The 11,942-nt window shown below is 36.5% G+C and overlaps 1 protein-coding gene across 1 annotated transcript in view; it reads left to right on the forward strand.

The window, feature by feature from the left end:
* Positions 1–11,942, forward strand: part of LOC102889885 (dystonin) — a 401,789-nt gene that overhangs the window by 278,913 nt on the left and 110,934 nt on the right. Inside the window, exons 44-48 of the mRNA XM_025042814.1 lie at positions 7–96; positions 1,479–1,712; positions 2,183–2,449; positions 5,366–5,905; positions 6,956–7,132. Of these exons, the coding sequence (XP_024898582.1) occupies positions 7–96; positions 1,479–1,712; positions 2,183–2,449; positions 5,366–5,905; positions 6,956–7,132 (1,308 nt within the window). The remainder of the gene's footprint in view (positions 1–6; positions 97–1,478; positions 1,713–2,182; positions 2,450–5,365; positions 5,906–6,955; positions 7,133–11,942) is intronic.

Raw genomic sequence — 11,942 nt, forward strand, 5'->3', positions numbered from 1 at the left:
CTTACCCAAACTGAAAATCGCCTGATTGGCCACCAAGAAGCCTTTGTGATTGGAGATGGCACAGTTGAATTAAAGAAGTACCAATCCAAGCAAGAGGTAGAATTTGGTTTTGCATCAGGAGGTCTATGTTGATATTAAGTTTGATTGCTATTATTTGGAAAGAAGTTAGGATTTTAGAAAGGTAGCAATCATTTTAGCTTTTCTGAGGCAAGGCATACCTAGATACCCTCTGGGCCTCCTGAGCTATAAACTTTATATAAGAGTTACATATCCAACTTTAAGGAAGCCAAGTCATTTTCTCGACTGGTTTTTGGTGAGATGTTGAGTGCAGGAGATATAAAAGAGATTTGACAGGGGAAATACCTTGTGTAATGAATTAAAACTTGTATCCATTTAAGGCCAACCCACTCACTTGCAAATCAGGTGAAATAGGCAACACTTTGGGTTCTTTGTCTTTTTTTTTTTTTTAGCTCTTATTCCCTCATCTTGCTCTGTAATTTGTTTCTTTTCATTGAAAGAATAAACAATAATGACAGATAAAGATGCTTTATTTTGGTGTCAAAAGAAAGAACATTCTCTAGATAGCTCTTGGCCAAATTCCAGACTCTACACATTGTTAGCTTTATAATTTAATTTTTTTAGCCTCAGTTTCTTCATTGGGCATAATTTCATGGCTACGTTATTGTACGAGTTAAGTAAATATGGTGTGTTAGTGACTAGCACAGTTAATGTTACATAGTAGTGGTTCAACAAGTAGTATCTCTTTTATCTTAAATACTCAGAAAAATTTGGGGAAGCTTAAAATAAAGGTATGGAAAATAATATGAAAGCTCAAACAGTTCAATATAGAGAATGAAAATGCAAAGTAAAGGAGGAAGAGAAGAGGAAAAATTGCATAGACATCCCTAGACAGAGGAAAGCTGTAACTGCTGAGGAGACTTCTTAATCTTGAGCTTCCTAGCAGCCGAGGCAGAGAAGCAGACATTACATATTATAGAGCTCTGGTGTTTAGAAGAAATTATCTTAATATAGAAATTATTTTAGGAATGACTTAGCTCGTAACTTAGAGAACTATTTGTTTTTTTCTTGAGCAATATATAATAAAAAATAAATGTTTAGAAACAGAATGAATAATATGACTACGTGTTTAAAAGATTTTATAAATGTGCTCATATAATATAAAAAATTGTGGTATGTGCCAATTCGTATAGCCTGTATACTAAGTACTTCATTGTTTGCAATGTTTTATAAACCACATCTCTTTGTTAAACATGAAAATCTCATACTTTCTTTAATGCTGTTTGAGACTTCAATTTATATTAAATATTGTGATTTAAATAAACTACCTCAAATTAACATATTGAATATGCCTTTTCAGTCTATACATGCTACAATCTCCTTTTCTGCTCAGTGAATTACAACTCTGGAAAAATTAAATAGGTAGTAATTTAATAGATTTTTTTCTTTTGTATTACAAGGAATTACAGAAAGATATGCAAGGAAGTGCACAGGCATTGGCAGAAATAGTGAAGAACACAGAGAACTTCTTAAAAGAGAATGGTGAAAAGCTGTCACAAGAAGATAAATCTTTGATTGAACAGAAACTTAATGAAGCTAAGATAAAGTGTGAACAGCTTAATTTAAAGGCAGAGCAGTCGAAAAAGGAGCTGGATAAAGTTGTGACTACAGCAATCAAGGAAGAAACTGAAAAGGTCCTTATTCAGATGTGTGGTACACTGTTGCTTTGTTGAAAATGATTAATGTCACAGGATCTTGATTTATTAAGTGATATTAGATAGTGGTAAGCAATAATTAACACCAGGGACTGGAATTCTGGGTTTCCAGGTTTATAATTGACCGAATACTACAAAAAGTTTGAAGAATGGCTTTGCTTATCTTTTTAAAAAATTTTAAGTGAGATTGTGAAATTGTGAAATGTATGGGGACTCATTAATTATTGTTATGGTTGAAATTTTGGAAATGTACTTTTAGGAACAGTAGAAACTTCAAAATAACTTCCTATTCCTCTAAGGCTTAATTTCAGGGTATTCAGTTTTCAGTTTGTGTCAGTTTTTAGTGTCTCCACTCTAATTTTAAATGATCTAAATATTTACTTTTAGGATGTCTTAAACTAATGCCTCAGCCTATATTCAGAATACCCACTGTGAACTTTCTCCCCTAGGTTGCAGCTGCGAAGCAGCTGGAAGAGAGCAAAACCAAAATAGAAAACCTTTTGGACTGGTTGTCAGATGTTGACAAAGACTCAGGAAGGGTGGGGATAAAACAGAAACAGGTAATTGAACAGAACGGGACTCATTTTCAAGAAGGTGATGGCAAGTCAGCGATTGGAGAAGAGGATGAAGTCAACGGTAACCTGTTGGAAACTGATGTTGATGGGCAGGTTGGAACCACTGAGGAAAATTTGAACCAGCAATACCAGAAAGTTAAGGTTTGTTATCTTAAACATAATGCTATTGTAAAATTCTATTTTCAGATCTGTAAAGATACCTTAGCACATGAGTTATCTTTTCAAAACTTAATGACCATTGAGAGTAAAGTTCTTTTTATCTAGGTTCATCATTATGTGAAATATAAGTTATTGTGAGAATTCTAAGCAAGTCAAAGGCAATGAGAAATAAATCATTAGATATGGCATTCTTATAAATGAAGCAGGTTTATAAGGAATTAATAGACATAATAATAATAATAGATTTATAGAACAATTGCAGTGGGCCAGGTACTTATTCTTCTATGTTCTTCCCATTTTAATACATTTAATTCTCCCAGCTACTCTCCTGATGTTATTATTCTCATGTTACAGATGGGGAAACTATAACCTACAGATGTAAAATAACTTGCCCAAGGTGACGCATCTAGTAGGGGATGGAGTTTGAATTTAAAACTAGGCCCAGTCACTCTGCTAACTTCTAATCCATGTTCGTAGACCAGCTTGCTGTGACATTCTCTCTGAGCTTCAGCTCTTTCCAGTAACTGCTATGATTGAGAAGAGGAAAGAGCCTTTCTAAAATTTCACTGCATGATGGAAATCAGAGATAACATTAAGGCTACTATAGGAGCAAAGGCAACTCGAAAACCATTTTGGTGTTACACATAACCGATCATTTTATTTCAGTGCTTGGCTTCTGGTGGTGAAATGACTGGACTTTTGCAGTACTGTGTGTTTTCCTCCAAGTTGGAGTCTTTGGACTAGAATGCTCTCTGTGAGGGACTTATATCACAGGAAACAAATTAAACCAGAAGAAAGATGGGAATATTTACTGTATCACAATGTCAAGGCGCTGATACAGGACCTTATTGTAATTGTCGCTTGTAATGAAAAATTTAATGAATTTCTAAAGGAACTTTACGAGTCAGTTACAAAGAAGTCAGGAAAGGTTAGTAACTTGACCTGAGTAGTGAAAAATACCAGTAAGTGGACTCAAACATAAAGATGCCTCACAGGCATGTTTTTAGGCACAGCATGCCATTTGTCTCCTGATTTTTTTACACTCTGAAACTACTTGAGAAATTCCTAATTTCCTGAGAAGGTGAAGAGATGGCCCAGGGGCCTGATCGTGGTTGTGTGTCTAGCTCTCTCTAGTGGTGCCACATGTCCTGGGCCAGGCTGTTTTCCTACAGATTGAGTTTTCTCATCTGAAAAAGGAAGGGGATAGAGTAGATAATTTATAAGGTATTCTGTATATGTATCCAACCTACTATGTTCTAAAGACCTACTGGAGGAGAGTATATGAATATAATTCGTAGATCAAAGACACAGCCCACGATGTGGCCGGCATTGTTACAGAAAGTAAGGATACAAGTATTAATGGTTCTGTTCTCATTGAGATCAGACTTGTAACAGAACAGTTGCCCTATAACAATGCTTCTCAGTCCTTTTCATTTCATAGCATACAGTTATTATTATTTAGCCCCTATGTGCCAACACTGTTCTAGGTACTTGGGGTTCCCTAACATTCCTTGCCCTGGTGCTTGCATACTAGGTTTTGAGGATGATAGAACAGGCAATAAATAACTAAATTCTGTGGAATGTTAAGAGGTAACTTTTTGCTGAGAGAAAACTGTTGAGTTGGATAGGGGTGGTTGAATGTGGGGTTGGGACCAATTTTTAGTTAAATGGGATCATCAGAGTAGGCCACATTGAGAGGATGAGACCTGTGCAAAGACTTAAAGGAGATGGGGGTCACCAGACAGATATCTGGGGAAGAGCTGTTACCAGGCAAGAGAACAACTGGAGGAAAAGTTTCTAAAGTGCCTAATGAGGTGGGGGTGAAGGTAGGGTGGGAGAGGCCAGAATACTTGGAGTGGAGTGGGAGAGGACCAGGTTATATAGGAAGAGCTCTGAGGTAATGGGATTAAGTCATTTGGCTTCAAGTAAGTCAGTATAAGAAGTGGAAAATTGCCCATGAGGGTAATTATCTTTCTTTTTGGTCATATTTGCATAGCATATTGGAGTTAATGGAAAAAGCTTCTTATGGCCTGAGAGAAAGGGACTGTAGACTCCCAAGTCTTTACCCACCTCTCCCTCCCATCCCCAGAGCTTCCCTAAAAGCTGGAGTAACCCCTAGCTATGCACACCTGTGACCTGCTAGCAGCATACCTGCCAGAAACTCTACTTTCTGCCTTCGGGTTGGATTTTAATCTCTGGCACATGTCAGGCTCTTTGGGAAGTGTCAACATATGTGATTTCATGTACTCCTTTCAGCAAACCTGTGACACGTAGGGGTTATTGTCTCCATTTTTCACATGCAGGAAACGGGCTCAATGAATCTAGTGGCTGCAATGTTCTCTTTTATTGTATGTGTTCCTCTGACTTCAATGGGCTTCTCTGAATGTATATTGTTTCTTGCTTAATTATTGTCATAGTGTTTCTATAGCTTTAAAATTACAGATTCTTTTCTATTTAAACGTGTTTTCAGGGTATTCATAAAAAATATTGCACCCATTTGCTCAATAATTAGGTAAACAGCAGTCTCTTTAGGGTGGTTGTGAGGAAGCAGTGAGTAAAATGAGATCTGATTGTAGCTGCTTGTTTTAGAAATCGAAGAGAAATTTGTTACATTTCTTCTAAACTTATCAAAAACAGTACTTGTCCTATGAGATTATTTATTCTAAAGAAGATCGGAAGTCTCTTTAAGATTAGACTGCTCAAAATGTAGCTTTTGCTATTCCGAAATTCACCGATGAAGGGAGGAAATACTGTGCTTCTTGAAAAGGTTAACAAGAAGCCAATTGTCTGCTTATAGATCATTTAAGTCTCTAGGCCCTGAGGCAACAGAGGGCTCCGTACAGCTTCAATGTGACTCTGTCAGTGCTTTAAAGTTACTATCGATTTGTTTTCACGTAGGCCCAACATGAGAAGATCATCTCTCAGCACCAAGCTGTCCTCATGGCCACTCAGTCTGCACAAGCCTTGCTTGAGAAACAGGGTCACTATCTCTCTCCTGAGGAAAAAGAGAAACTGCAAAAGAACATGAAGGAACTGAAAGCGCATTATGAAACTGCACTGGCGGAGTCAGAAAAGAAAATGAAGTTAACGCATTCCCTGCAGGAAGAATTAGAAAAGTTCGATGCTGATTACAGTGAATTTGAACACTGGCTGCAGCAGTCGGAACAAGAACTTGAAAACCTGGAGGCAGGTGCAGATGATTTCAGTGGTTTAATGACCAAATTGAAGAGGCAGAAGAGTTTCTCAGAAGATGTTATTTCTCACAAAGGTGACTTGAGATACATTACAATTTCTGGAAACAGAGTGTTAGAAGCAGCCAAATCTTGCAGCAGAAGAGATGGCAGTGGCAAGGATAATATCGACACTTCTTCAACTCACAGAGAAGTCCAGAGCAAACTGGATCATGCTACCAATCGGTTCAGGTCTCTTTACTCTAAGGTAATTTTATTTTTATGTTTTAAGGGGAAGATCAATCTGTGATTATAGTTTTCATTCTATTCTCTTAACTTTTGTTTTGGAATTAGAAGCAAGAAACCTAAAATTTAAAGCAGAGAAAATAAGGTAGTTTCATCTTATTTCCTTCAGTCTTATTTATCTCTTTTACTTCTGAAAAATCTGTTTAAAGATTAAGACCCTCAAGTTATTAGTTTTTTCCTAAAGTTATTTTTTTTAGTTAGTTTTGAGTATATTCTAGGCAGCCATTAATTTTAAAACGCTCTAATACCCATTTGACCACCAGGTGGCGTTTATGTTTTGTCTCCAAGCAAACAGTGACTTGATAATTTTTGGAGCCTCTCAAGCTTGAGAACTAAAGTTTCCTTTTAGATTAATTCCCTTCACAAATACTACAAGTTTTGTTTTACAGATATATTTTATCAGTGCATTATTTTAATACTTAATGGCAACAGACTTTCAGCTTCCTCTTATTCCTGTGAACAAGTAAAAGAGTTAAAAAAAAAAAAAAAAAACATTTCCCTGTTCACTATACACTGAATAGACTGACCAAGCTGCACAAATGATTTGAAGAGAATCATTGATTCTTGGCCTTTGCTTCATTCTGATCTAGATTATTTACCCTCCTTGTGTCGATCAGTCTTGTGCAACATACAGAAATGATTTATTAAGCACCTTGAAAACCTTTCTATCAAATATGTATTTAGACACATGGTATATAAAACTTATTTGGAATGTGCCCTGATAGAGCAGGCTCCTCTGATGATTAATATCTAAATCCTTCATTTAGGGTTAAGACTCAGCTCTTATAAAGGTGTTTTCAAATTGGTATAAATTTAGGACTAGTCACCTCAATTTTATGGTCCTTTTTTTGATTTGTTAGAGGATGCTTCTTCATATAAAAGAGAAAATTCATTCACTTTGGGTGAAGTCTGGTGTTTTCTAAGTTATATAACTTATAGGTCCTAAGGTTCTTTAACACATATAAACAGTAGATTTTAATTCTCCACCCTTTTGCTGTTTTGATTTTTTTAGTGCAGTGTCCTTGGGAATAATCTTAAAGATCTGGTGGATAAGTACCAGCACTATGAAGATGCTTCGTGTGGACTTCTTTCTGAGCTACAGGCCTGCGAGGTCACAGCGAGCAAACACTTATCTGAACCCATTGCTGTGGACCCTAAAAATCTACAGAGGCAATTAGAAGAGACTAAGGTAAAAAGAGACAGAGACAGAGAGAAAAGAAAAGAGATCCAACCCTTCAGTAGTCTTACTGAAAACCTTTACTTTACCATACATTGTGATCATTTCACCAGGGAAGGGGACCAAAGGATGGGAAAAGGGTACTTCTTCCTCTAGGGGAAGTTTTGGTTCATTCTTCATAGTCTATGAATGAGGTTGTTTTTTCCACTGTTGTTTAACTGGCTTGACATTGCTGTTACGGCTTGTTACTTGCATCCCACTGCTCCCTCCTCTCCAAACAAAAACCAATATTATCTGGACCACTTGTTTATTTGTATACTTATTTATTTTGTTTCTTGTCTTTCTCTGCCATTAGAATTAAGCTCCATGAGGGCAGATGTTTTTATTTATTTTGTTCATTGCTGTATACCCAGCACCTAGAACAGTACCTGGCCCATAGTCAGTACTCAGTAAATATTCATTTAAGAATGGATGGGTGGAAGGGAAGAAGGGATGTCACTGTCACATTCGGGATCTGAGGGCCAGGACTGGTGTTCCTGTTGAGTATTCTCATGATTCACAGAGATACAAACTTCAGTTAATTACTTAGCACAGTTCTCAAAAAGTCTACCTGCTCTTTCAAAACTACAGGCTTGATGTGGGAATTGCATAATCGTGGAGGTCTTAGCCATTCCTACAGTGGCAAAGATAATCTGTATTTCTTAAATTTAAAGCATATTTTCACATCCTAATGTAAGGAGAGATAATTTTTGAAAGATCTTATTCTTATTCTGTGTGACCAATAATTTTGAATTTGAGAGTTTAATTGCATAAGTCTCTCCTGTGGTTCCTTTTAGTGGTGAGTAGCAGTAGCTTACTGCTGCTATAGCTAGAAAGTAAATACTGTATTGCAATTAAACAACTGCCTTTCAGAATTTAGTTGCATCGATTAATTATAGAATCAAAACTCATTATTGTGATGTTAACAAGGAAAACAGGTGTCCTACTGAGTGATCCTAACATTAGATATTGCCTGAGACTGGTGATTTCTGGCTGGAAGAAAGCTAGTCGTATGCTGGGGTGAAACGTGGCCAGTTAGGACCGAGGCAGAGAGAAGGGGGATGGAAGCATGCGATGGAAGTATAGGGTGAGAGGAGGGAGGAGGCAGATGGGGAGGTGGAGATGGAAGCACTTCTTCTTTCCTGGGCTGGAAAGTTTACCCACCCCTACATTAAGCGCCAGGGAGATGTCTTGGGCAGGTCAGCTTCCCTACATTGCTACAGCCTCCCAGAGGTTGCCTCTTCCTTTGGATGTGCATTCTTAGTACTGGATTGTTTTGTTTTGTTTTGTTTTTATCTCTCTTTCCCACAAGCACAAGAACATCTCTGTCTTAATTAAGTTTCCGGTTCTTCTTCGATTATTTGTCCAAGGACAGTAGATGTGGGAGGGTCAGAGAAGATGCTGCTACATAAAAGCTATTATTTTGATAGGAAATGCCAGTAGCTTAAGACAATTATTAAGATTGCCTATATTACATTTAATTATGTATCTAGGTATTTTTAGCATAAGAAAGTATATCAAATAGAAATAATATATTTTAAGTTAGAGCTATATTAGGAAACAAATTAAATCCAGTATGAAAACAATTTTTATGTAACTAGAGCAAAAAATAAAAAAAGAAATAGAAGAAAAGAAAACCCCAAAGGATGCTATGGCTTTTAAATTAAGTAGAAACATGAATTAATTGTAAAACAGAGGAAAACTTCCTTGATATGTGCTCCAGAAGAAGCCTTTTCTTGTCTTAAGACAGCAAAAGAAATGTAAAAAGGAGAGCAGCATCTCAAAGGAGGATGAATTCTAATTGAGCCACAGCATAATTTTAAAAATTAAATGTGCAATTGAAGTTGTTTCTGGCATATGTTCATATGTTCCTTACAGATGATCTTGACATGTAGAGAGAATAAATTTTTATAAGAATTAGACAGTCTCCATTTCTTTCATTTTTATTAACATTTAAAAATTCTTTTTCTTGAACAATAATATGAACACATGAGACTACTACACAAAAAATCAGCCTTTTCTACATGTACAATACCAACTTCTACTTAAATTTTGTTGTATAATAAATGTAATTTTGGGGGCACCCACTTGGTTCATTTGAAATATTTCTGTCTAATAGCATGTTGCTATTTACAATATGATTCAAAGAACTGTTAGCTGAGTTGTCAGCAATCTGATACCATGGGCTATAATGACACTCCTTAGGATCTGCTTCCAGGGGAATCAGTGGACAATACAAATTTTTTACCACATACGAGGAACAGAAAGACAGGATTCTAGGACCAGTCTAGAAGCCTGGGTTTGGGGACAGGCATGGAGTTGGGTCACATTGATTGACAATGTCAACCTCCCAATCTTCACTGACTTTGGGATGGCCATAAGTCAGGACACTTTTATGAGCTGGACAATTGCCCACAGCTTTATAAATCTCACCCTTTTCTAGTCCAGGCTGGAGACCAAGTTCATAATCTTGTGGTATTCTCTGTTTTAATTTCACTGAAATCCATCAAAAACAATATATGGTACCCATTTGAATACTTCAATTTGTAATTTGTTTTTTTTTTCTAAAGTGTACTCTAAACCACTAGTACAGCTAAATTATAACTTGATAATGTGTTAGGAATTAAAAACTATTGACTCTCTCTGGAAACGAAAGGCATGGAATATTGTGAAAAGAAAAGGTGAAGGAGGGATGCTTCTTTCATAATCCAGTTCTAAGTTTTGTAGGCAGGACCATCTTTGGTATTGGATGTTTTTTATAGGACCATGATAACTTTTACATATATTTATTTGGTAGACATTTATGTGCTAGGCCCTTTGTTAGGTTTTGTGAAGACACAAAAATGTTAAAACCCTACCTCTGCCCTGGGAGAACTCGCATTCTAAAAAAGTTCATTTTTGGAGGTGCCCTTAACCTTTTTTCATGTCCTTAATAACCGTGCAATGAGAATAAGCTGTCCCTGCAGCTTAGACGTCAGTCTGGTTATAGGTAAAGTTCCTTGAGGAATTTCTCATCTAATACTTTCTATAACTAAATCTCTAGAAGAATTTCCCAAACAGATCCACTCTGATGCAGATCCTTTGGCCTCTTGAACAGCTGTAAGATCTGGTATTCAGATCTTATGTTGGTCACAGTTTGGTGGGCTTTCTGCCATATACACAGCTGCCTGTGTATTATCACAATTTCTTGGAAAGGAAAATTAGTTGAGGAAATTTTTGCCATTGGCTTTATGCATTTGTTTTTTTTGTTGTTGTTTTGAAGGTTGAAATAGAAGAAGATCTTTTAAAATCTTATACCTTATCTCTTTGTTTATTTACTTATTCATTTGCTCATTTATTCCAGAAACTCAAAAAAAAATCTTTATTATGTCTTTAAAAACTTAAAAACAAATTTTAATTTCAGTTGACATACAATATTATATTAGTTTTAGGTGTACAACATAGTCATTAGACATTTATATAACTTACGAAGTGATCACCCCGATAAGTCTAATACCCACCTGACATCATACATAGTTATTACAGTATTATTGACTATATTCCCTATGCTGTGCTTTACATTCTCATGACTGTTTTTATATCTGGCAATTTATGTATCTTAATCCATTCTCCTTTTTCACCCATCCACCACCCCCTTCCATCTGGCAACTATCAGTTTATTCTCTGTATCTATGAATTTATTTCTGTTTTGGTTGTTTATTTATTTATCTATCTATCTATTTTTTTTTCATATTCCACATATAAGTGAAATCAAATGGTATTTATCTTTCTCTGACTTATTTCACTTAGCATAATACCGTCTAGGTCCATCCATGTTGTCACAAATGGCAAAATTTCATTCTTTATTATGGCTGAGTAATATTTCATTGTATATACATACCACATCTTCATCTGTTCATTGTTGAGGGACACTTAGGTTGCTTCCATATCTTGGCTATTGTAAATAATGCCTCGATGAACATTGAGGTGCATATCTTTTTATATTAGTGTTTTGGATTTCTTCGTATTCCAGAAACCTGCATCAAGGCCTACTATGTGCCAAGCACAGCTAGGTAGTGATAATAGAAACCTGAATAGGATTCCTAGTTCTCGAGGAGATTACAGTTCGAAAGAAGAGACAAATCAATCCAGTGATATTCATAGAGTATTTATGGACGCTCCTGGGGGGGAGCACTTACAACTAGGGATAAAGAGCGTTAGGGAAGGCCTCCCTTTCGAATTTTCAAGGGTGAATAAGAGCCAAACTCAGGATGGTGGGAGGTGGGTCACATGGAAGAGGTGGTATGTAGAGAGGCTAGGGCATTGGCTCTAGCATGAGCAAATAGCTAAGAAATAGCCGTGTTGTTGGACATTTCTGGAACAGGTAGTGGAAAAAGATGAGATTGAAGATATAATAAAGGAGTAGATTTCGTAGGACCTTTTATAGCATGCTCAAATCTTCGCTTTTATTATGAAAGCAATAGGAAGCTACTGAAAGATTTTAAAGAGGGGAGTGATATCTGTAGACAGATATGTATTTTCTATAAAACATACTGACAGGGGCTATAGCAGGGAAGACACTGGAGGCAAGAGCACAGTTAGGGTGCATTTTCCAATTTAGAGAGACATTATTCTGCCGTGATCCTGAAATATGTAGCAGAGGTCTAATTTCAAAAAAATATTAAGCAAGTAAAATCATTAGGATATGATTGTTGATTTGCACGTGGAAAGGAGGGTTGAGAGTTTAGGAGGAGTCTCAGGTTTACTACTTGGGTAGAGATGCAACCCCAGGATGAAGTATATG

Source organism: Pteropus alecto, unplaced genomic scaffold, assembly GCF_000325575.1.
Source record: "Pteropus alecto unplaced genomic scaffold, ASM32557v1 scaffold7, whole genome shotgun sequence".
NCBI lineage: Eukaryota > Metazoa > Chordata > Mammalia > Chiroptera > Pteropodidae > Pteropus > Pteropus alecto.